This window comes from Plectropomus leopardus, chromosome 10 (assembly GCF_008729295.1).
Source record: "Plectropomus leopardus isolate mb chromosome 10, YSFRI_Pleo_2.0, whole genome shotgun sequence".
Classification (NCBI taxonomy): Eukaryota; Metazoa; Chordata; class Actinopteri; order Perciformes; family Serranidae; genus Plectropomus; species Plectropomus leopardus.
Window position 1 is genome coordinate 34,136,083 of NC_056472.1, and position 26,626 is coordinate 34,162,708.

General features: G+C 37.3%; 1 protein-coding gene across 2 annotated transcripts; it reads left to right on the forward strand.

The window, feature by feature from the left end:
• The first annotated feature begins 813 nt into the window (after window positions 1-813).
• LOC121948860 (integral membrane protein 2B-like) lies at window positions 814-26,358 on the forward strand. Of its 2 annotated transcripts, none has more exons than XM_042494374.1 (7): window positions 814-1,033; window positions 20,292-20,459; window positions 21,681-21,749; window positions 22,529-22,678; window positions 23,642-23,752; window positions 24,107-24,257; window positions 25,613-26,358. In XM_042494374.1, the coding sequence occupies exons 1-7, from the start codon at window positions 950-952 to the stop codon at window positions 25,699-25,701; spliced, it is 822 nt and encodes a 273-aa protein (XP_042350308.1). In that variant the 5' UTR covers window positions 814-949; the 3' UTR covers window positions 25,702-26,358. The 2 variants fall into 2 exon arrangements, with proteins under 2 accessions (XP_042350308.1, XP_042350307.1); XM_042494373.1 differs by having other exon boundaries at window positions 858-1,033; window positions 20,292-20,423.
• The last annotated feature ends 268 nt before the right edge of the window (window positions 26,359-26,626 follow it).

Consider the following 26,626-nt stretch of genomic DNA (forward strand, 5'->3'; position numbering starts at 1 on the left):
CAGGTTTCAAAGGGTTAAATCACCTCATGGAGGGTTGGGTTAATGTTGGAAACATAGACATATATGTGGCAGGTCTGCACTGTAAACAAATACAAGCAGGTGTGAAAACTTTGGGTTTATTGAATATTAAGCACTAAAGTTTTATGTAACTGGTTTTGAGGAATTGTTTTTATATCCGGTGATTTTTAATTTATTGGAGTACTAATAATGGAAATCATTTAGATAAAAAAAAAAAAAACAAAGTCTGCAAATCAAACAAAAGCTGCAGCAGAAATAATTTATTAATCCTGTGAGGGAAATTGTTTTGTTACAGCAGCAAATAAGTGATATAAGTAACTGTATAAAATATTTGTTAAAAAGGCAAAATAATGCAAATATATATACAAAGGAAGACACTTAACATAGAATAAAATAGAGTAGAATAAAATAAAATACAAACAATAACAACAACAAAGATATGTATGCTATGTACAGAGAACAAACGATTAACGAGAGCATTAAAAAAGAAAAAAATGTGTTGTGTATATATAAGTACTACATATAGTATCCAACTTGTTTTATACTATGAAATGTTATTATATAAAATAAAATCAGGATGTATAATTTTCTGTGGCGCAGTAAATCACTTTACTGCTCAAAGAAAAGAAAGCAGACTCGCTGCCGGCTGCAGACTCATTTTGATTTGCAGACTTTTTGTTCATTTTTTGTCTTTGCATCGTCTCTGTTTGTTTGGAAACAGGTTTCAGCTGTTTAATGCTTTTATGTTGAAAGCGGGCCGGATGTGGTGCCGCGGGGCTCTTCCTGTGCTTGACGCGGGCTCGTCGGATCAGTTTGGCCGGAGAGAAGTCAGCCGCTTCACTTCGGAGCGAATCGTCTCTGTTTTCAGTTTGGTTTCACCGCTTTTTGCTCGTTATTTTCTGCCGTCGCGGTTCCCGTCGTCTGTTCCAGGATGGTGAAAGTGTCTTTCAGCTCCGCTTTGGCGCAGAAAGATGTGAAAAAGGACGCAGAAACTCTGATCCCCGAGGAGGACAAAGTGAGTAGAAAATGGCTAACTGAGCTAACGACGAGTTAGCTTCCTGCTCGGAGTCAAACACGCATTTTATAAAAACACTAAATACTGCTGTTTATCCAAACACAACGCGTATTTACACTGTTTCTGTAACTTTAACTCTTTACACTAAAGTTTCTGCCGTGTTTAAACTGTGTTTTATGCTCGTTACGTAGTTAGTGTTTGACCACTTCCTCATTTGGCAGCAGTGTTGTTATTTTGTCTCTAACATATTTATACATCTTAAGCTACTTTTTATTAACCTGTCTGATTTCTGTCACATAGATTTAAAGCTATAACAGCACTTCTGCGATTTTCCATCCATTTTTAAACGTGTCAAGAATTTTTAAAGAACTTTTTATTATTTTTTTTGTGAATACAACCTCGTTAATTAGACTTACAAGTTACAAAAGTAACATTGGTAATAGTTTTAGTGATTTTTTTTCACACTATTTGCAGCCAGAAAACGAATTCGACGTGACAAAAACACGGTGAAGTCTGTAACTTTCTGTAGCTCAAATCAGAAAGTGTTAATGTGTTATTACCCAAGTTTCGCTTGAATATCAAATTTAAAGCTGATTAATTTCCCTTTTTGCTGTTAACCGTCTTTAAACGGGGTCTGACACGTTTTAAGACAAATCTTTTGTACTTTCTGTTTCATCTCTTCTCGTGTGTTAGCTGCTTTGTCTCATTTTCTGTTTCACTGTGATCTTTAACAGTCCCATATTGTAAAGACAAGTCCACGTCTTGTGTAACCCTTAGGGACTGTTGGTGCATTTACGGTGTTTTCATTCTTCATTCTTTGGTCAGTTTGGCTGTGTTCATGCATATATGGCATAATAATTTTTGCTGTTTCCAGTAGGTGCTCTGTCACAATCAACGTTGCTGCTAATCATTAACATAAACCAGACTGATCAGCAAAAAAACTACTTAGCATGTAGTATATTGGAAATAATTCATTTTTCATGCGTTTTAACTACACCTTAAAGTATCATCATAACAAAACCCCGGCATTTACAGAGTTTAAATTCTCACAATTCATAAATATTTGAGATATATATATATATATATATCTGTGTGTGTGTGTGTGTGTGTGTGTATGTATGTGTGTATTGAAAAGATAAATATAAAATTAAAATATGATTGTTATCAGAATAGGGAAATTGTGTTTTTATATATAGGAGGCAAAGATATATATATATCTGTATTCAGTGTATTCAATATTGAATACACTGAGATAAAACACATTTGTTTTATCACAGTGTATTCAGTATATTTACCCACAATAACATTTTACCAAAATGAACATTGTAAAAACAGCTCTTCATCTACGTGTAAAAACACTCGACATGTTATTGGCCGTTTCTCGCTGTCTTGACAGACGGCATCATTCTGCTCCAGTGTGTGATTATACACTGATCATGAAATCATGTTTTAATAGAAACCCAAAATACAAGTGTGAACCTGAAAATGAGCAGAACATGGGACTTTAAAAACAGTTTCTTGTGAAAAGTGCCTCATTCTTACACAAGAGGAAGCAGATAAGATGAGGAAATGTCCATTTTGCAATAAGAACTTTGTCTAATCATCTGCACCAAAAACATCTTGACTCATTGGAAACTGAGTTTGAAATTCAAATTAGATCCAAAAAAGCTGCCGATCTTCTGAGTTTTTCATCCTCCGTGTGTTATTTTTCTGTCACCTCATTCATAAGAGTCCTGGAAAAGTTAAGAAATTGATTTTCAGGGATTCAAATGCTCAGGAAAATGTCTTTAAAAGTTAGACAGGAAACATAAAACGATAATTGTAGGTTTGTGATTTCTGAAAAATGTGGCACTAAATGTGAGAAAAACAGCTGCTTTGAAATCATTGTGTGAAGTGCTGGTTTTGAAATATGGAAGTAACTGTGAGCACACGTTAATTCTGCAGCCTGATTGGATGAATAATGAGCTGCGGTGTAAAGTCGAGCCGCAGCTCCTCCGTCAGTCTTCGCCCTGCTGAGTTTGAGGCGTTCACAGGAAGCTTCAGCTCGGTTTGAGAGATCTGCAGAGAAAATATGAGCAGGGTTCAAACAAGGTGCTGGAAGTTCTGGAATACGTTGAAAATCAGACTTTTTAAACTTGAAAAGTACAACGATATAATTGTGAGGAGAACATAAGGATAAATGATTTTATGAAACGTGTTAAATAAATGTTTTAAACTAACTGCAGTTAGCAATTAAAAGTTTTCGAAAACCAAATATACCCTGAAAGTTTTGAAAAAGGCATGGAATTTTGTTCCACAAGCCTGTTTAATAACACGTGTCCAAGGACCGTCAGAAATGTAAAAATTCAATAATAATTCCTGTTTTTACAGTATACATGCCATCTTGGACGGCACATCTTCTTTAAAATTCACCCCCCAAAAAAGTAAAGAAAAAAATATGTAAAATTTAAAGAAAAAACATTTTTTTTCTTGACAAAAAAAACCCACAAAATAGTTTTAAAGACAAAAAACAATTGCAAAAATTCCCATTTTTTCCTTAAAAAACACACAAAACTTTGAAAACAAACCAAAAAAATTAAAGGACAAAAAAGCCCTTTTCCTGTTACAAATCACCAAAATTTCTTTAGAAAAGAATAATCACTATCGTTTTTTTCCTCTAAAAAAGACCCAAAATTGCAGGCAATATCAAATTTAAAGTTGTATTCCCTTCCCCTAAGCCAAAATCAAAAACAAAAAAGTCCCTCCCCAGATCTTAAAAAAATATTTGACATGACTCCCCCTTTTTTGCACCCCACACCCCCCTCACCTCATAAATACTTACCACTAAGTTAGATTTAAATATTCAGTAGTAATCCTGTTCTGAATTCATTAGCTGTTGTCACATGCCTGAATTATAATAAATGTTTAAATCATAATCAGTCAATTTGAGGTCCTCATAGCATGTTTGCTCAATTGAGAAATTTGCGCAGTTCTTTTGCGACAGATGGTTTTGTGGAGAAAACAAGTTCATCCTTGAAAATAAGTGCTTGAAATGTCCTTGAATCAGGCTTTCCCCTGTCTGCCTGAGCCCCGTATGAGCTGTAGACTTGATAGTTTGTGGAGGTTGTTTCTGAGGAGAACAGATCAGCGTTGGGGAGGTTTCGGAGTGGAGTGCAGACTCGGAGTGACTGTGGGTACGCAGGTTTTTGCTGTGCGCTGGGTGTGATGTGATGCGTATCTGCTGCCTTCCTGTGTGGCTCCTGTGGCTGCAGACTGTACAGCAGTGCTGCGGGCTGGTTTCAGTCTGGCTCTTATCTTGATAATCGCAGCTTAATGTTTTCCTTCTGGGGGATTGAAGTGGGTGCAAACGCAGCAGATTCTGTTTGTGCTGTTTGGGGGGATTTTCCTGCTCTTGGTGGAGTGTTTTCCATCTGCAGTGTCACATAATCGTTTGTCTCCTGAGTGGAGTCCAAAACTGTGACGGAGCGATCGTGATGACAGACGCTCCATCATTTCTACGTCTTAAAAAGTCTGCGTGTTTTTTTTTTTTTTTAAAAAAGCACAGAGGTTTGGAAAATACGCTTCACCCCCGATGCATCTGACAGCGTATATTTAATATAGTTACCGGCATACTTAAAACGTAAATGCCCTCAAATTGTCCAAATTGTGAATATAAAATATTGGAAACACGTCAACTTCGAAAATAAGTTGAGCGGATCGTCCAGAAGTTTTGAATCCACAATTCCTCTGTGAAATCGTGGACTACATCTACCAGAAATCCCTCATACGTGGCCGCTCCCACGTATCAGGGGCTCGCCTTTCCATCATGGCTCCATAACACGCCTACGTGGCCTTGGATTGGAAATAATGATGGCCAGTTTGGTGGCTGCAATAGAAATAAAGCTGCTGATGTTTTGAACATCCATCGTTATGGTTACTGGGATGTTATCAGCAGAGAAGTCGCACAACATCACTCAGTGGATAAAACACAGTCATCTCGTTTTATCCACATTTTGAAATTACAAAAACTCAAAACTACAACGGAAACTTGCCTACAATTGAATTCAGAATTGATGCTGGATTCGATAAAGTAATAAGAAAGGAAGCACTTTTCCAAACTGTTGAGGCGTGTTTTTAGTCCACTGAACAGCAAATGAAACATGTTTGTGTTTCACTGTTTGAGCAAATAGAAAAACAAGTGCATTTTAATTAAAATAATTCATTTAGAAGCATGTTTCAGTCTGCTGCCTGCGAGAGAATAATTCATTAAAAGCATCATTTACTGACCAACATCACTGACTGAATGTTGTAAAACAGAAGTTGGTCTTCATGTTTTGGAGTAAAGAAGAAAATCTCCAGCCGTGAAGACAAATCATTCAGTATTATGAATTTTACTATTTTCTACAACACTACAGTGCCAGTAAATCCATTGTTTTCCAGGAAGTTGTGCAGCTGCAGACTTGTTATTGAGTTGTTGGCTTCGTATCGTGGTGCTGGAGCTCACTGATTTGTTTACATTAATGCTTTGCTCTTGCACAGCTGATTAATAAGTTATGGAATCCAAAAATACACCCAAATGTTGCCCCTCTATGAGGATGAGCGTTACGCCTCCAGTGTGCTCGGCTGCCACTCTGCGCCTCTGAGGTCGGACTTTTTCTTTCTGTAAACATGACGTTTTTGAGGTCAGTCAGTTCAGACTCGAAGATGATAAGAATCACCTCTCTTGTGTGAATGGATTTCCCCTGCCCCGACACGTCTGGCACTGTGGGAGGTTATTAACCCTTTAGAGACTGTTGTCTCATTTTAGTCTCTTTTCTTCTTCCTGTTGTGATAATTGTGTGTGTGTTGATGCATGTGTCCTAAATGTAGTCCAGATTGTGTATTTGAGTGTAATCAGTGAATTTGCAGCTCAGCTCCTACAATAAGTCTAAAATACACTGTGGAAACTGAAGCTCCAAAAATGCTCCATTGAAACCCATTCAAACTGACATTTTTGATCCCACAGCCATCAGAGCAGAAAAACAGGACTTGTATTATTTCTGGGTGTCATTCTGGGCTTTTGACTCTGAATTTGTCATTTTGACTATTTTCCACCTGATGAGGTCATTTTGACCATATTTGGCATATGGAGGAAATACATGCTATCTCCACTAGGTGACCTGTCACAGTCAATGTAGCTAAATCTAAAAACATGGTGGCATCATGACAAAAACCTGGTATTTACATGGTTAAAAATCTTAAATTTAATGAATGTTTGATTTTGATGATTAGGAGTGATGCTGGTTAAAAAATAACTCAATGAAAGTAGAAAATTATATTAATGTATAATATTTTTATAGCCTGAATTTGAAAGGCGCATGAGTGTGAGTATTTGACACTGCATAAAATAATAATAATGATTAAATATCAATGTTGCTGCTAATCATTGACATATCCCAGGCCGTCATAATCTTTTTTTCATAATTTATTTTGTGTGTGTGTTTTTTTGTTTTTTGTTTCATTTAAAACATAGTGGCATAAACAAAAACATGGCATTTCAAATAATTTAAATTATGAAAATTAATGAATATCTTATATTTATGGACTAATGTCATTTATTCAGGACTGATGTTGGTCAAAAAAAGAGTAGGAAATCATGTTGATGTCTAATGTGTTTAATAGCCTGATTTTGTGTGCAGAGCGATCCGAATGTGTGTAACATTTAACCGGCTTTTAAGGGTTAAACCGTAAATGCACCCAAAAGTTCACCTTTATTGACGATTGCTACAGCAAACGTCATGGCTGCACCGTGTAGTTTACACAACACGAGCTTAAACACGGTGGTTTCAGTGTCTGAACCTCAGATGATTTTTAGTTTCTGTTTGGCGTCTCACTCACACTCTTCTCTTCCTGTTCTGCTTTTCTTTCTCTTTTTTTAGTTAAATTCCTGTTTTTAACATGCAGATCAAACATGTAGATAATAGTTTTATAATGTATGTACATATATACATTTGCTTGTTTTACAAACGAGCAAATGTCATTCTGTTTTGTTTTTTTTGTTTTCTGCTCTTTAAACATTAATTTGCATCGTGTGTTTCGTGAACTTCCTCAGTGGGTTCCTGTGCGGTTTGTGTTCGTCTGCCGGCTGTTTGTGTTCGTCCGTCTTTAACGAGTTAAACAGAGTTGAACAGAGTTGAACCGATCAGTTTAAGCTCGTCACCGCGTCATTTATAGCAACAAAAAAATAGACCGAGCTAAAAATTTCGGCTAAGCGTGTCGTCACGCTCTCTTTAGCTTTTCCCCGAGTAAGACGTGCCGAGTGTGTCCAAACAGGGACGCCGGTCTCTTCCTGTGGGACATTAAGATCCAGGTCACTTCATTGATGCAGAAAAAATACAGGCAGTGGTGGGAGAAATACTCAGATCTTTACTGCAGTAAAAGTAGTAATACCACAGTGCAGAAATACCCGGTTACAAGTAAAATTAGTAATAGCTATCTTTGTCACAATATGGAATTTCTAACATTTATATGAAATGTCCATATTTAATAATTTTTTTTTATACCAAGGGGGAAATTGACATAAAGGACTTTATTTATTATGGGTTAGGGTTATTGTTATTTTAATAACATTGTACAAAACACAAAGAAAAATGAAGAAAGGGGGATTAAAAGAAAGTACAAAAGAAAAATCAACATTGAACTTTGAATTATTATTAAAGATATAATAAGTAAAGATAACTAAACCAAAGCTATGACATTACAATGATGACTTTCTGTTCTTTGGTTAGTAGCAGAAAATATCATAAAACTATTCAGAATCAATATGTATCATTAAATCAATATTTTTGACAACACTGTAAAAAACCACACAAATACTCAAAATATATGTAGTAAATAAAAGTAAACGTAATCTTTCTGCAAAAATGTAATTTAAAACTGGGGTGATTTCTCAAATAATTAAAGGGTCCAAACTTGAGCCTTTAAAAAGTTGTCCGTTTGTGTCGGCTCGTAATTAATTCAGAGATCATTGGAGTTAATCAGCATCTTATCTGCTTGACTTTGTGCAAATGAACATTAGTCCTCCTCTCCTGCTGTCAGTGTGCTGATTCTGTGAGTTTAAAGATCCGATCTTTAATCAACTCCGCTCAGATTTAGAAACAGTACGATTAGTCAGCTTTTGTTTCTGTGTTGAACTTTAAATCCTACATCAGAAAGTATTAAGACGTCTTAAAATCCTCATTTGGTTACACTGTAAAATGTGAGGCTTCATTTTAGCATTGTTGATTAATCTGTTGCTTAATTTGTTAGTTATTTCTAGTTTATTTATCAGCTACTTGTTTCAGCAGTATAAGAGATTTCAAGAAAATTTCCCAAATATAAGTCAAAAAAGTCAAAAACAAAAACAACAGAATGTGCTGAAATTTTTTTAAAAAAGTATTTATTTTGTATATTTTATCATTTGTTTCCTGTGTCACAATTTTAGATATAAAATTATTATAATTATAAATAAACTTTTCTGGATAATTTTCTAAAAATCCTCCCCTCTTTTTAGAACAAATTTTTAGGTTAATTTTTTTAACCCCTTTACTGATTTTTCCACAATTTTCGTAAAATTTCTTGCCAAGTTTGTCATTGCCTGTTATCCCATGTTTTTTAAAATAAAAACAAACCAATCTGCTCAGATTTTAAAGCTTGCGAAAGGCGTCTGAAAACTGGATCGACATCATTTTTGTGCTACGTTTAAAGAGTTAAATTCCGATGATGCACAATGAAAAAAAAGGAAATGTTTTAACAATTTAATTGATAAGATAATTTAAATGATTGTTACATTGATAAATCTTCTTTGATAGACTTATTTATCAGTTAATCATTGAAGCAGTTTAAAAAATTAAAAGTTTATTACATAAACTCAGCAGGTGCCGTTATTTCTGCAGAGAAAACCCTGAAAATATCCTCCAGACGGCTCAGCTGAAGGTGAGCTTATGCTGCAGCACATTAACGCGTCACACCGCTGTCAGCTCCGTGTAGTAAAGATCACATCAGCGGCTCAGCCCAGGCTCCGTGAGCAGCGTGTGAATCCAGGTTAACGTTCACGCTTTGTTGGTACACGACAGGCAGATCTGTGTGTGTGTGTGTGTGTGTGTGTGTGTGTGTGTGTGTGTGTAGGCGGCGCTCATTAAAGGTCATTTTTCACGTCTGTTCTCATATGAACTTCAGCTCAGGCTGGGTGTGAAATATCACCGCTGATTGACCCGTTGTTGTTCAAAAAGACGGGAAGACGGCAAAGAGCAACTTGATAAGAAACAGCCCAAAAATGAGCAAGAAATTAGAAAAAAAAAATTTAAAAAAAGAACAAACAAATAAATACACACAAATACAGATGAAAGTTTTTTTCTGTAACAATTTTAAGTCAAGTCAAGTCAGTTTTATTTATATAGCCCATTATCACAAAACATGGTTTGCCTCAGAGGGCTTTACAGTGTACGACATCCCTCTGCCCTTAGACCCTCACATCACCCGAGGAAAAACTCCCAAAAAGAACCCCTGTAACGGGGAAAAAAAAGAGGAAGAAACCTCAGGAAGGAATTTGTAAGTTATATTTATCTGAACATTTTTATCTATATGTTGTAAAGTAGGCTTTTGCCCAATGTTTATGAAAGAAAGATATATAAAAAAATGAAATGAATGCATGAAAGAAATTTGCAGAAACTTAATTGTTTAATCGTAGACTTAACTTTATACTGGATAACTTCTTCTTTGTTTGTAAACAATAATACATTTTCAAATCTTTATTTTATATACTGTTCTTAGTTTTTAAAGTTTTTGGTAATTTTATAGTATATAGTATAAGGTACTATACCTATAGTACATATAAGGTTAAATGTATCAGGTGAGACAAACATCAGAATAATAATCAGTTCAAAAATAATTGTCAGTTATAACCGTGAAATATGCAGAAATTTAATTATTTAGTTGTAGACTTTCAATTTATACCGACCAAGTTCTCGTTTGTGTAAAACAACAGTCAACATTTATTTAAAAAATATAATTTCTGTATGATAAAGAGGCTCGAATAATGTGTAAAACAATATCAAAACATTTCAAATAATTTATTTATTGATATAATTATTTATGTATTTTATGAAAACAGAAGTGCTCTCAGAATACTGGAGCCTGATTGGCCGACAGCAGCTGTTTGTTTGATCGAAATGAGATTAAAACCTGCAGAGTTACGTTGATTTTTGACTATAAATTAATGTTTGTAATGTTCTGTGAATTAATCAGTTGTTTCCCATCACAGAGTGCTTTTATCTCATGAGGAAAAAAATCATGTCTTTGTGAGGCTGTAATTTAAAAGTCTTACATGAGAACTTGCTTATTCCCCAAATGTGAGTTTATTAATTATCTGTCATGAAGCCAGTTAGGTAAACGTTGGGTAAACGTGGTTGTTGGAGCAGTGAAATGGTTGTGAGTGAGTTGCTGATGGTGCGAGAGTCTGTTGAGGCGTCTGAATTATAAATGCGGTTTTATAGGAGCTGCCGGATATATTCAGAAACGCTGTGAACGCAGGAAGGAAGCTTTATTAAGACGTGCTGCTGCTGACCTCCTGTTACTGTGCTGATAATGTGTTTGACTGACTTATATTTATATGTGCGGCATACGATACTTGTTTTTATTTTAAATTGTGTCTGGTGGAAAAACTGACGCAGGCAGACACATAAAAGTCATCACAAATTACTGTTAAATTTACGAGGCTTTGACAGTAAAAGTTTCATGTTTTTAAGCTTTAAACCATCAGTGTTTTTGTAAAATAAAACGATAAATACAGCAACAGTGTGTCAGCCATCAAAGCAGAAAAACAGGACTTGTATTATTTCTGGGTGTTATTCTGGGCTTTTGACTCTGAATTTGTCATTTTGACTGTTTTCCACCTGATGAGGTCATTTTGACCATATTTGGCATATGGAGGAAATACATGCTATTTCCACTAGGTGACCTGTCACAGTCAATGTAGCTGCTGATCACTGACATATCCCAGACTGTCAGCAGCTAAATAATCTACTTAGCATGCTGTATATTAAAAATAATTCATTTTTTGTGTTTTCTTCATCTAAAAACGTAGTGGCATCACAACAAAAACCTGGCATTTAAATGGTTAAAATTCAGAAAACTAATGAATATTTGATTTTTATGATTAGGACTAATGTTTGTTAAATCATAAACTCAATGAAAGTAGATAATCATATTAATGTTTGATATTTTTTAATGCTTGTTTTTAAAAAGCGTATTTGGTGTGCAGAGCGGTATGAGTGTGTTATTAAAGCGGGCCCTTAGGGTTAAATAATCGGTTCAGAGGGGGTTAATTGGCAAATATTTTGTAGGGCTGCCCCTTGAAAGTCAGATATTGCAAATTATCAGTCAGCGATCCCTCAGTCGCTAAGACAGCTTCAAATGGAGCAGTCTTGGTTTGTTTTTTTTGCCTGTCAGTGTGCTGTGCAGTGTACTTTTAGGGCCTTTTTGGTCCCCAGATTTTGCTGCAGAGTGAGCGATCTTGAATTTCCCAATAGTCTTTGATGCAGGCTGCAGGAAGGAGGATGAGGAGAGACTTGTCACCAAAAGCCTTTTGATAACATTATCGTCTCTCTTCTGCTGAGAAGTGGTGAATTTACAGCTCACAGTAATTATTCTCCATCTCAGGTGTAAAATTTGGACTCGAAGACGTTGTGTTGGGCTTCAAGAAGTTGTGATTGAGTGATTTCTTTCCGACATTTCATAGACCAAATAATACGCAGTGAATGATCGTAATCATTACTCGAACAGGGTTCAGTGTCTGTCGCACTGAGTTTTGCTGTTGTGCAGGCAGGTCAGAGCTTGTTTTACAGCAGGTGATTCATTCACAGATGGAAATAATATGTAAACTATTGCTAGAAACTTATTGCATGCAAATCTCACAGCTCCTCCTCTGCTGGCTGACTGTGCCTTTGGGACAAAAACACAACCAAACTGCAGCAGATGGATGTTTTATAGAGGTAAAGACAGCAGGTGTGAGTTGATGGTATACCTGTCCACATTTTGGGATTAGAGGCCAGATCTGTAGCTGCTGCTCTCCTCCTGTGTGTCCTCTGACTGTCGTCTGAGGCATGTGTACTGCTTGAAAAGGATTATGGTTTAATCAGGCAGATAGAGACTCAGCCGCAGAGACTTAGCAGCCTCCTGCAGCGGCGCCGACCACTAAAACTCAAGAGGAGGGAGATTAACCGACCAGGCAGATATACAACCTCCCCCCGCCACCCCCACCACCCCCGCCCAGCAGCTCAGAGACCCAGACACCCTTCACCCACCGCAGACATGTCCGATGCTCATAAAAATAATCAGTTGCAGCTCTACTTATAGCCATGTTTGTTTTAGTTTCACTTTGTGAAATCATATTTACTTACTTTCTAAATTTCAGGTAATCTTCCTGTAACTGGGAACTTAACACCAGTTTACTCAGGTTTCAAAGGGTTAAGCTTTAATAAAAATAATCAGTTGCAGCTCTACTTATAGCCATGTTTGTTTTAGTTTCACTTTGTGAAATCATATTTACTTTCCACAGTGATTATTATTATTATTATTATTACTGGGTTTTTTTTCTTTTGTTTTGTGCTAAATTCAGGTAATTTCCTTAACGTGTAACTTCTTCATGTGTTCTACTTTTGTGCACTCTCATTTTAGTTCCACTTTGTAAAATCATATTTAATGTCATCAATATTTTAGGACTTTTTTAAAAAAATCTTGAGTTGAGTTGAATTTAGCTTTTAGATTTTGGTTTTTCCTGATTTTTTTACTTTTTAAGCCATAAAACTCAAGTTGAAGCTCAAGTTTGTGAAAGAATTTCTCTAAACTGGTCATTTTATATTTGTGGTCAAACGGGTTTAAAGACACAGAAAGGGGAGTGGAGGACATTAAATATTTCAGTTGGTGTCGGAGTTCAGTTTCGCTTTAGTTTCCATTTTGCTGATTTCATGGATTATTATAATAACCGCTCTTGTGTTTGTTTGGAATTTGCGTTTTATGGGCTGATGACGTGTTTGTCAGTTTTGTGTCAGTTTTCAGTGAGTCAGCAGAACCAGGCGTTGTTTTTGTTTGTGTTTTAGCGTCATGTTGCAGAGACCTGAATACGATGACAGAAGAATATATCGGTGTGGCCTCACCGTCGTTCATGGAAATGACTTTTAAAACTTTGTGTGTTTGCGGCAGAACTTGTAAGAGTTTGACGGATTGTGGAAAGTGATGATTTTCCTGGTTAAGTTTTGAACGCAGTGTGAGTCGGCTGTTTGCAGCTGAGAGCAGAGGATGGAGTTTCAGTGAAACCAAAGCTGCGTCCTGGACACTGATACTCACCTGTGTCCACAGAGACAGACACACAAGCTGCTCTCAGGTGGACAGACGCTCAGGATGCTGCAGGCTGGTCCAACATGAAGACATTTACTGCAAGACTGAAACATGTTGAGCATTTGTTCAGATTCTGAATAAGGATGTGCGATATGGCTATAAAATAATGTGATATTTTAAGTGTCCTTAAATCTAATGTTAACTACAAAAATACAGTGTTATTATATAAACTGTAGTTACTATAAGTTAAATAAAGTAGCTACTCATATACTCATATTGATTTTTTTTCACATAAAAACATAGTGGCATCATGACAAAAACCTGATATTTAAAGGCTTAAAATTCAGAAAATGAATGAACATTGATATTTATGATAAGGAAAATAAATTTTAAAAAAAACTATGACAGTAGAAAATAATATTGATAATATTTTATGAAGCTTGATTTCCAAAAGCATCTTTTTGTGTATTTTTTGCAGTTTTTCTCAGCTTCATTTCACTGTAAACTTGATTTGGACAACAGTCCAAAAAACAAAGATATATCATTTATATCAATCAACGTATTACTCAAATAAAAAAGATGATAGTCTTCGGTTGATGCCCTAAAAATCAGCAAATAATAACATTGAATTATCACCCAGCCGAAGTGTCCACTGCCTGGTGTTAGTGACTGTTTTAAACATACATATTCACAACATATATATCACATATTACAGGAATATATATGAGAACGAGAAGAGACTCTTCCCCCAGAGTGTTTAAGGGAAAACTCCCATAAAACTTTTTGTTTTGATGCACTTTAACAAAGCTGATCTGATAATCCTGACTGTTATTTCAACACACACACACACACACACACACACACACACACACACACACACACACACACACACAGAGTTCTCAAAATGAGACCAAAACAGTTAACATAAAAGCCGAGACAAATGATCAAAACGGAGGGACAGGCAGTCTGAGCGCAGAAGAGGAAGTGAATCAGTTTCAGGCTGTTGGATTTGACAGTTTCTTAAAAATACAAAAGGCTGAACTCACAAGAATCATTTCCCATATTAAAAACAGCTGCACATTTACTCATTTTTACTGTCGTTAAACCTCGAATATCTGCAGAAGAGCTGGAACAATTAGCCGATTATTTGATTTTCAACTGTTGTTTTTATGCAGGAAATATGAATAACCGACATTGGGCTCAATTATGACTTTAATTGAGAAAATAATTTGGAGATTGATAAGCGGCAGCCCTGATCTGCTGTTTTCACATTTACTGCTTGATTCGGGATCTCTGTGACAGTTAGAGTTTGGCATAATGTTTGTGTAAGAAAATGATTTTACCCGTCCCTCCAGGATTTGGTGGGCTGTGTTGTTGCAGACTTAAAAGCCTGCTTTCATGGCAGCTTTTCGGAAAGATAATGATGCGAATGTCAATATTTTAAGAGGGTTTTTTTTATTTACTTATTATTGAAGAGTTTTTTATAAATACAGTTGCACAGGAGGGGGGGGGGCTAAATTTACCTGAACTGTTGCAGTCTGCTTGGAGGGACTGATTCACTGCTCAAATCATAAAGTAACCCTGAAAAGAAATACTATTGGATGAATGGATGAGTAGATTGAAAGAAGATTAAACAACATTTAAACTATTTAATCCATTAAAAATAGAAAACCCTCACTGGTTTCTGCTTCCCAAATTTTGAGTATTTTTTGCTTTATATGAGTAAATATTAAATATCTTAATGTTTGGGACTGTTAGTTGGACAAAATGAGACTTTTAAAGGAAATTTTAATCTAAAACATGTTTTACATTTTTTTCTAGGAGTATTATGAGTAATTCTGAGTAATCTGCAGCGTCATCATTCAGTCAGTCGATTGGATAAAGCTGAACATCTTTTTGGTTGGTTGTGTGTTTCTGAGCGTACACATTGTTCCTGCTGTGTGTGACGTCCACATACTTTACTGTGTTGACACACGAGTGTGTTAACGAGGGTGTGTGTGAGGTGAAGGTATGAAATGTCGGTCTGAGGGCCTGTCGGGTCTTGTTGTTGTTGTTGGTGCTGAAGCTTCAGGAGACTGTTACGAAACACAAAGATTACTGCATCAAATGTAAAAGTCAAACTGTGGCGAGCTGTTTGATTCAGTGTTTACGTTCTCTCAGCTTAACGGGCAGTTTGAAGCAGTTTGACTCGTGGTCCACAGAGGACGCTCGACCTGATGAGCGATCAGTGGACTGGGCTCATAAATAAAAAGGACATCAGCATGCAAAGCTGTGCTGATCAGATCATAAAAATGTGATATCGAACATCCTAGTTTGAGTATCAGATCGGTGAGTTTGGAGACAGCAAACCTGCACAACAGTTAACCATGACACTGAGTTTCCTACTCACCATGGCTTTTTTTTATTCAGTGGTAGTGGGTTTTTTTTTCTTTTTAAGGATTTTTATTATTTCTTATGTTAAAAAAAAGAAGATTTGGAGGGTTCTTAAATGTGGGGCTTTTTTTCTAAAAACATTTTTGGTGATTTTTCTGGAAAACATAAAACTTGGACTGATTTTTTTTGACGATTTTTCTTCTCTGGATTTGATAGAAAACTTTTTTTTAAGGAGTTTTTTTGTTGTTTGTTTTTAAGAAAACAGGTTTGGAAGATATGTTTTCGCTAAAAGATTTATGTTTTCGCTAAAAGATTTGGGGGTTTTTTCCTCAACTTTTTGGCAGTCTCTTTTCTTAAATAATTTTGCCTTTATTGCATAGACAGGTGAAGTGTGAAAGGGGGAGAGAGAGGAGACGACGTGCAGCAAAGGGCCGAGGCCGGAATCGAACTCGTGGCCGCTGCAGCGAGCCTCCATGCATGAGGCACCCGCTCTATCCACTGATCCATCGGGGCCCCCAATTTTGGGTGATTTTTATGGAAACCTAAAACTTGGGCGGATTTTTTTCTTCTTTATTTAAAGGGTTTCTATAGAAGATTTGGAAAGTGTTTCTTAAGGTATTGACAATTTTTTTAATAATATTTTTGGCTTTTTTTCAAGTGGGGGTGATTTTTCTAGAAAACTTTGTCAGAAAACTTTCCTGTTTTTGTTTTTTTAAGACATATTTTCTTTCAGTGGTCCTTGAACACATCAGGTCAGATGCTGAAATTAAGTTTGATTCTTGTATGGTTGAAAAACGCTTGAGCAAATGGGGCAAGAAAAACAATGGGTCCTTGAAAGTCATGGAAAAGCTTTGAAATTCTGTGTGTGGGAGCCCTGTTAAAATCTGACTTTCTTGCCTTAAACTACAAATGAAAGTTGTGATCAACACCTGCCTGACAGTTTCAGAGTCAGAGCCAGAGTCTCTAAACTGGGCTGCTTAATATTCTGTGTGTCTGCTGAAGATGTTAATTGAAAAACATCCTTTTCTGCTTTCCAAGTTATTCTGCTTTCACTTCCTGTTTTTCCTCTGCCCGTGAGTCAGCAGGAGAGCGAGCGACTGGGACAAACGTCCACTCGGCAGAGACGAGCCGAGGCTCACAGCCTCAGGAAATGTTCCTTTTAGTGTCTCTGTCAGCCGCTCGGCCTGTCGAACATCGTCTGACAGCGCCGCCGTTGGCCGCTCAGCACTTCTAAGCTCTCTCTTCCTGTCCTCAAACAGCCGCTCTTTGGTTCCTCTTTCCTCAGCGCTCCTCCTCGCTCCGCCTCACGTGGCGTCTGACAGTAAAAAAGAAACGTTACAGGGGGTTTTGTCTTTTTTGTGTTTTTTTTCTGTGAGCTGACGTGAAGGTCAGAAAGGGCTGACTGTCAGTTTTTCAGCGGCCACCCTGCAGTTTCCTCCTGTAGCCGAGGTGTTTTAGAAACACTGACTCATGCTTCACTTTTATCAAGTTATAACAGCTGTGTTTCCTCGGACGGCGAGGCTTCACTGGCCAAACGAAAATACGAATATTCACACTAAACCAGAGGTCGACTGTGTGCAAGAAATATGTTTCATGACGAGGAAAGAAAGACGTCTGTAAATAACAGAATAAATACCGACAGTTTTATATATCTGTTTTGAATACAATCGGTACAATACTAAACTCACACTTCTTAAAAAATAATTTACATTTTTTGTCCACTTTGATCAAGATTTTAGCGTTAGCTGATGAGAGGCTCAGGGTTTTTGTCTTATTTTGTAAAGAGATGCTCTGCGAACACGTTACATAAATGTAAATTTTATTGTAATCAGTTTGCAAAGCTGTTCCTTCAGGACATTTCTAGGTTTTCAGGATGTTAATCCAATTTTTGAATGTTTCCAGGACTTTAGGATGTTTCAAGGACTTCAGGACATTTCTAGACTTTGTGGTTGTTTCTAAGTTTTGAGGATGTTTCGAGGATTTTAGGACATTTCCAGGACTTTAGGACAGTTCTAGGATTTAAGGGCATTTTGAGGATTTCAGGAAATTTCTGGGATTGTAGGACATTTCCAGGACATTAGTGTCTCAGCTGTGTCCTCTGTGGGGGTGTGGGGGATCCTCCTCTGGCTCTTTTTTTGATCAACAAGCTCTGTTTTGATGTTGTTTTATGTCTCTGACACCTTATGGAGGCTAAAAGGAAAAAAACAATTCAAAGTGTCAATCACTTTATTTATCTTGTGAATCAGAAAACGGTTGGGGGGCCGTCCGGCACTCAGGGGCCGGGGGCCAGATTTGGCCCTCAGTCTGTAGGTTGAGTCTGTTGGATCAAAACAAAAGCACCACAGGAGCAGACATTTTCTGCTCTGTGCAGCTCGTTTGCACAGGAACAACAGGAGGAAGTGTGTGTGTGTGTGTGTGTGTGTGTGTGTGTGTGTGTGTGTGTGTGTTTTGGTGTGTTACATTGTGAGGAAAGTAAATTCACTCTTACACAAACATAATGTCAGAAATCAGCTGACTACAGAACTGGAGAAGAAGAAGTTGATGAATCAGCTGTTGAAGCAGAAATTTTGCAGAAATGTCATAAATTGTTTTGTCAGCTTCTTTCCCTGTAAAATATCAGAATAAACTGAAGTAAGTTTTATAGTTTTATAAGTTTTGGTCTGAAAAAAACAGCAATTTTAAGGGTTTTGGGAGTTTGTGAGGAGTGTTTTTTATTATTTTTGACTTGATCTGAGCAAATTGGCTAGATTTCTTTCACAAACACCGGGACAAGTTAGAAAATTACCTGAAATTTAGCACAAAAAGGAAAGTTTTTTTTAAATTTTTGACAATTAAAAGTAAAAAAATTTAAATAATAAATAAACATTTAACAATACATAGAAGAGATATAATTCTAGTTTTCTTGGACATTTTCCAATTTTATTATCATCTTCTAATAATCCTCCCTCTTTCTCTCCTTTTTAAAAAACTAATTTTCGGGTCTTTTTCTTTAACTGATTTCTTGGAATTTGTAGGACATCTCTTGCTCTTTGTCTTTTTAGCCAAATCTTCAGAAGAAATCAAACCAGTTTACTCACGGCTCAAAGCTCTAAATGCATACGAAAGGCGTCTGAACGCAGCACAAGAAAACTGATGTCGATTCAGTTGTCAAAGGTTTAAACAATCAGTAAAGTTTTGGAAAAGTCATGAAATGTTGTTGGTAATGAAAATGTTCCTGTTTTTGCCCCGGATAACCTTCCACATCACATAACGGCAAATGTCGTGTCCTGTAGCTCAGACGTACGTTGATGTGTGACGAGGTTTTGTTTCCGTACGTTTCTGCGTTCTTTTCTCATGTTTTCCTGTTAGCTGACAGAATATGTTTGAATAGAGTTTGATTCTGATGTTTAATAAAATGCCGGACACAAAGTGGGACACCAAAAAAATTAACATGGATCCTTGAAAAGTCATGAAGAAGTTTTTAAATTTTGTCCATGAATATGTGTGGGAACCCTGAACTTACCTTGAACTGTAGGAACCCTGATTTTGCAGGTGCAGCCAGTGGGGCACTTTGGGCCCCGGGGCCTGTGCACGGTCGGCCCGTTTGGTGATCCATCCGTGGTTGCGGCTCTGTTCTCTCACACTGACAGTGATTCATACACATTCTCACTAAAACTCCTTTGTGAATTCAGGAAAAGTGTGAGTTAAAAATAAAAGCTTTAGTCAGAGTTCCTGTCGGTGAAACCGCAGCTCGTGTTTTCAGTTAATGTGACGTGATGAAAGTCAAAGACGAGAAGACGAGAGCTTCACTTCAGTGACTTAAACTGGCTGTTTATCTTCAGACGAGTTTCTCTGAGTGAGAAAGAGTTTGTGTTTTCAGCAGCAGTCGGAGACGAGTCAGGAGACGAGTCTCGACCCGCTCTGAGAAAAAGCTGCTTCTTTATCCTGCTGGACAGAGTCCAAACGCTCATGTTTGTCTGCTGTGTGTCTAGGATTTTAGGACGTTTCTATGATTTTAGGACATTTCTATGATTTTAGGACATTACTATGATTTTAGGACATTTCTATGATTTTAGGACATTTTTACTATTTTAGGACATTTCTTGGGTTTTAGGAGATTTCTAGGATTTGAGGATGTTTTTAGGATTTTAGGACGTATTGTGGAATATTATTGTTCATTTTTAGGATTAAGTGCAAAAACCAAAATATTTTGTTTTCATATTGAAACCATCAACTGATATGTTGTCGTCCTTATCAACCAGCTCTCACATGCAACATGATGTTTATTTCAAGATAAAAAAATGTAAAAAAATATAAATATGTGTTTGTGTGATTCCGATATCCGACATTGTGAATGATTCTTGTTGCTCTTTTTTGGGAGAAAAATCAGTGAATCGTTCTTTTGTAGCCGTCATTTTAATATGCTTACACAAGTGCACAGTGAAGGATGCGGAGTGATTTGCTTCTTTGGAGGATTTGGTATTTTTATTACGCGACTGATCGTCGGTTCAATAAACGCGGCATACGCTTTTTCACATCTAATCACCCGTCATCTTCTTCTTCTGTGGTGCAGGACGCGGAGGCGGCTCTGCCGGTGCGTCACCAGTCCCGGGCCTGGTGCTGGTGCATGTGCCTGGGTCTCGCCCTCATGCTGTCTGGAGTCGTGGTCGGAGGAGCGTATCTGTACCGCTACTACATCCTGGAGGTGAGCTACCAGCCCCAACAAGGGCAGGAAGAAGAGGTAAATTTAACGACGGTCGAATATCAGAGGATCAGTGAACGCAGATTAGTCCTCAGGCAGGAAAACACGCAGCTTTAATATTTGCTTGTTGTTGGGCCAAGGCCCCGAGGGGGGACGCAGGCGGCACCAAAAAAGTCCTGTGGAGACACGACATCACAGGCTTCATAACAAACTGTGTACAGCATAAACAATAAATTCAGAAAATTAAAAATGAATATAATACAGGGTTCATATTCACATTTTCTAGGCCTGGAAAAGTCATGGAATTAGTAAAAAAAAAAAACATTGAAAGTTTTGAAAAAATCATGCAAATGTGTTTTGTGTAATAAATTAAATTAAGGTAACATAACAGTGAATTTGAAGAGTTTGAAAGTAATATGTTTGGAAAAATGGTGGGCAAGTGGGGCAAGAAAAAAAACTGGGGTTGTGAAAAGTCATGGAAAAGTTCTGACATTTGTTCATGTATCCTGGTGATTAAAACACATCGGATGAAGTCAGTAAGAGGATTTCAGTTGTCGATTCAGTACAAAAACAACATCACTGCCATGAAATTTGAAGTTGTTACAAACTGGACGTGTTGGAGCAGGTAAACTGCTGTGAGCTGTTTTCGTGTGCCCGAGCCGGTTTTAAAGAACACCAAACCACTCCAAACATGGAGATTAAAACTGAAGCAAAGTGGAATCACATGAAACAGAAAGCAGTAAAATTAAAAAACACAGCTGTGAACGTCTACACGAATATCTCTGTTCCCCGTCAACACTTGTTTGTAATTTAGCTGTATTTCTGCCCTGAATTAGTTTTATTATGTGATTTTTTATCATTTTTATTTCGTGATTTGAACTTCACTTTATTTGTTTCACATAATAATAAGCTCAACGAGGATAAAACGTATGAAAAGTACATGTGAGGGTGTGGTAGAAACCTATACTGGCTTATATACAAACCACACCCAGAAAATTGTTGCATTTAACAAGACAGGAAAGCCCCTTTCCCACTGCGCGCTGATCAGAGCCCCTTTGCTGCTGTGACGCAATGACAGGCGGCCACAAAATACCGTCTGTCTCCGTCCAAGCGGCTCAAATTTGTTCCAAATAAGTCTGCAGTGAGTTTGATCAAGAGATATAAAAAGAAATATTAACCGCAGCAACATTTCCACTGGCCTCCATGCTGCTTTCTACTGTTTACTAACCTGTTTCTGTTTCTGTGTCACCTGGTCTGCAGGAGGGTCACGTGTTTGTGTGCGGGGTGAACTACCGCGAGGAAGACTTCATGGTCCCGGAGGAAGAGGAGGTAAGAAGCTCAACATCACATCATCACTTCAGTTTCAATGACGTTTGTGCTCACAACACGTGACAGGAAGTGATTTTTCTTCATAATTAATCATTACAGACAGATTGATTGATTAATTGACGAGCTCAGTGTCTGACTTCAGTCTGAACTCTTTTAAATCTGTTAACACGCAGAGACGCCACATGTTAGTTTGGACTTCAGATCATCTTCACTTTATGTTTTAGTTTATTATTTCCAAACTGCTGTACAGAGAGTTTTTTTGTGTACTTTTTTACGTTTTCCCCTTTTTTGTCTGTACTATATATATATTTTTTAATTTTCATCTCATTTGTTTGTTTAATTATGTTTGATTTGTATTTTCTTAGTGTGTACCTTGAAGGGGCCTTTTTTTTAATCCAAGTTATTTTGATTATATTTATTAGCAAATCATAACTCTGGTGGATTAAAAATGAAAGAAGTATAAATGAATAAATGTATAAACTAATACAGAAAGAAATAAAAAATACAGAAATAAATCTGAAGATAATTTTATAAATGCATGAATGAATAAATAGAAGTTGATATTTACATTTTGACATTTAAACTAAAGTTACTTATTTCTATATTTCTGTGGCTGCATCTTAACTAGGTAGGAGGTCCTAACATCTGCGTTTATTTCTTTATTTGCATATTCATTTATGTTCTTTGTAAGTTTTTTGGTGAGTAAACAGAAGCAATAACTGTCAGAGTAACCGTCTGTGTGACTGACTGGTTGGTTAACTGGCTGAACTGGTTTGCAGGTGGAGGTGGAGCTGCCTAACCACTTCCAGCTGCGGCAGCTGGAGGAGCGGATCCGGGTGCTGGAGAAGGAGCAGGTGGAGCTCATCAACGTCCCCGTGCCCGAGTTCGGAGACGGAGACCCGGCAGACATCGTCCACGACTTCCAGCGGGTGAGACGGATCCGCCGCTGCTCGCTGTCTGAGTCACACGGGACTGAAATGATTCATTACTAATCACACCTGCTGACTGATGAATTAATATTTAGAAGACCACACATATATTTAAATTATACTCAGGTGAATAAAACATTTTATAAAAGAGGAATAAATCAGGGTTCATACGGTCATGAAACACCTGGACAGACATAGAATTTGCTTATAGCTATTTCTGTTCCTGAAGAAGTTTTTGAAAAACTACATAAACCCTTTGGAGACGTAATTTTTGGTAGTTTTTAAAGAAAAATAATCGCCAAAAAATTGTCAAAAAAAATTATTTTTAAGAACACATTCCTTCAAAGGCATGTTCTCTTTACATATTGTCAGCGAAATAAATACAAAATACAGCCGTTTAAAGTCATATTCCCCTCCCCAGTTCTTAAAAAAAATATTTGGCATGCCTCCTCCTTTTAGCATCACCCCCCCCACCCCTCCCCCCATAAATAACAAACAGTCCCTAAGATATTTTATTTTCAAAAATAATGTATATTTCAAAAAGCTATTATATAAAAAGTACAATGAGTCGATGAGTACTATCAGTGGTTGTTTCAGGGAAAGTGTGGCCATGGAAGAGTCATGAAAATGTATTGGCAAAAATGTGTTTTCACATTAAAAGCCCAACAATAGTAGATAGGCTGGTAGACTTTTAATGTGAAAAATCAGCTTTAAGTGTTCATGCATGCTGGATTTAAAAGCCATCAGCTAATAAACTGAAAGGACTAGAGTTAATTTGTCAGAACAGGTGAACATGGAGAGTTTCTCTTGTGGAAAAAAGCTTGATTTTTTTTCTTGCTGTTCAGGAAAATCGAGGCTTTCTATTCAAAAAATCCTGTTTATTTTTGTGTTGAAAAAAGAAAATACTGCAGCTTTGTAAATGTTAGTTTTGTTGGTGTGTAAATGTTTGTCTTGTGTCCTCAGAGGTTGACCGCCTACCTGGATCTGAGCCTGAACAAGTGCTACGTCATCCCGCTCAACACCTCCATCGTTATGCCTCCCAGAGACTTCCTGGAGCTGCTCGTCAACGTCAAGGTAACGGTTTGACCTTTGACCCCGACCTCACAGGCCTCCGCTGATCAACATGACTCCTTTTTCTGTGATTGAATAATGAAATTAATATTTGTCTCTGTTTTGATGTCTTTCAAAACTATGGGAAAAGGCATACAGCACCATGGCACGAAATGTTCTGCAAATCCGAAAAAAAGAAAAAAAAAGTAGAAGAAATTCATTGAACAATTAGGGGAAAATATCAAGAAAAACTGCATTAATAATAGTCATAATTATATATTACAATTTGATATTTTAAATTAAATTTTATTTAATGGTCAGCTGGTATCAGTGGTGATTATGAATAACGTTTTGATTGTTATGTTCGTTTCTGTGCAGGCCGGCACCTACCTGCCTCAGTCGTACCTGCTCCATGAGGAGATGATCGTGACGGAGCGCCTGGAGCACGTCGACCAGCTCGGCTATTTCATCTACAACCTCTGCCGCGGCAAAGACACCTACAAGCTGCAGCGCAGAGACAGGATCCTGGGTAGGAACAGAAAGTCATGCAGGCCTTTATTTCTTTTCATCAAGATTAGGAGTTTTAGAGGGTCGATAGATTCCAGCCCTGTTCTGACAGACAACACGAGCAGCCAATGATAATAAGAATAGCTGCGGAGAACCAAATGCAGTGAAGGACTTTGACTGTAGAACAGCTGAGTGTTTGACAGCCACAGCACTCAATCAGACACATCTGCAGAGGTGAAAGTGACTTCTTTAGACTTCTACAGACGACTTTGTGTTAGTTTCAGCTTTAATCAGACTTTGGATGAATTATTTAGAAACAGCAGGACGCATCGCTCCGTGTCTCATCCGGCCGCTCGCGCTGAGCTCTCATTATTATCACCAGGGGCAGATGTAATGTTTTGGGGGCCCGGGGCCACCAGCACATGAGCTTATTTTCAGCCTTTCTCTAACTGTGAATGTCGGCAGGCTGTCGGCAGCTATAGGAGAAGTAGGCCGACTCAAAAGTTTTTAATTCCTGAGTAAAATGATTAACAGCACAGAAGTTTGACAGAAGCTGAAGTCAGAGTCCTGCAGTCAGGAGAGGTCGGCCTATTATCAGCACAATGTGCTTCAATTTACCTGAAGTTTGTTTCAGATGGAGCTTTTCATTTTTATATAATGATGGAAAGTTTAATAAATAATAATAAATCATATGTTTATTACACTCCAAGACACCATGGTCACATGACACTGTGTCAGTGAACTATGAGGGCAAAAAACAAACCACAAAAAAGAGCAAAATAATCGTTCTTTAATCGTAATCAAAGTAAAATGTTCAGTTAATGGTGATATTGATTTTAGGTTTGAGGCTCGGACCTTTGCTGGGAGGACATTTTAGTACCTGGACCTCTGTGAGTTTTAGTAGAATAGGTCCTCCAGCTGGTGATGCTGTTCTACAGTATATTTGTCATGTTCAATGTCTGACAGAAAATAAATATTTAAACCAAAATTAACCTGATGATATCTTCATATCTCACTGAGGAGTCAAAGGAACCTTTAAGCTCCACAGAAATAATGATTTGATGTATATCTTGATAAATATCAATATCGACTGATATGAAAAAAACTATCGTGATAAGACTTTATTCCTTATCGCCCAGCCCTAGGTATAGCACACAGGTACATGCGCATGTGCTGTCGAGGATCTTTCTGGCTGTGACTGCAGTTTTGATTTGTTTTTTGACCCTTTGTAACCCAGTTTGAAGCAGCTCCGTCTCACAGTTGAGTCTGAACACGCAGTCACTTGGCGCTGAGTTTTATCTCTGCCGTCTGCAGAGCTTTACAGGGAATCTGCCTGCTGTTTGCTCTGTGCATTAACCTCCTCTGCTCGTCTTACAGGTATGCAGAAGCGTGAAGCTCTGAACTGCCACAAGATTCGTCACTTCGAGAGCAACATTGTGATGGAAACTTTGATCTGTGAGCCTTAAGAGACCTCGTCGCCTCACGTTAACTGCTCTTAAAGTCACTGGTGTGCAGTGAGATCTGTGTTTTTAATCATCACCTGTCTTTTTCTTTACTTCAGGTAGTTTGAGTGAGTGAGAGGAGTGAAATGTGAAGCTGTTTGGTAAAATATTCATTTGATTGTGTTAAAAAAAAGGGTTGTGTATTTTTCCACTTATCTTTTCGGGGCATCTTCTTGGAATCTTTTCATAAAATAGTTAAAGTCAGCTGAGTATAAAATAGTAAATTATTTTAATCAAAAATAACTGCAATTATAGCACCAACATATATTTGAGTAGACCAAGGTAAATGTAGTTTACCTTTCTTTCAGTCCAAACATATACAATGTGCAGAGAGACTTTTGTACCACTCATCCTGATGAGACCAGGGAGACGTTTTGTTTTTTGTATTTTGTCTGCTGTAGCTATTAATACACTGCACCTGTTTTTTCTTAACTGGAAAATGATCTTAAAATAAGAGTGTGGACTCATGCTCCTCCTGTGTAGCTTTAAAAATAAGTTTGTGTTCAGTAAGAAAAAAAAATTCCCAGCAGAGAGTCTAGACACACTCTCATGTTAAAATCTTTTTCTCAAGGGTTGTCTGTCTTTTTTTGAATGTGTAATTTTTGGATAACTCTTCTTGTTGTACTAATTTGTGTATATAATCTCTTTAAAGATATGAACAGACCAACACAATAAACAAAACAGAAAAAAAAACACACTGCTGCTGTGTGTTTTCTTTTGGGCATTCGTTAGGCTGCCAGTGGGCTTCTTCATGGACTTTGTATCCGTTTCGTGAATGCGATATCTCGAGAAGGCCTTGATGAAATTTTCTTACATTTTGCACAAACGTCAATTTGGACTCAAAGAGGAACTGGTCAGAATTTGGTGGTCAAAGGTCAAGGTCATTGTG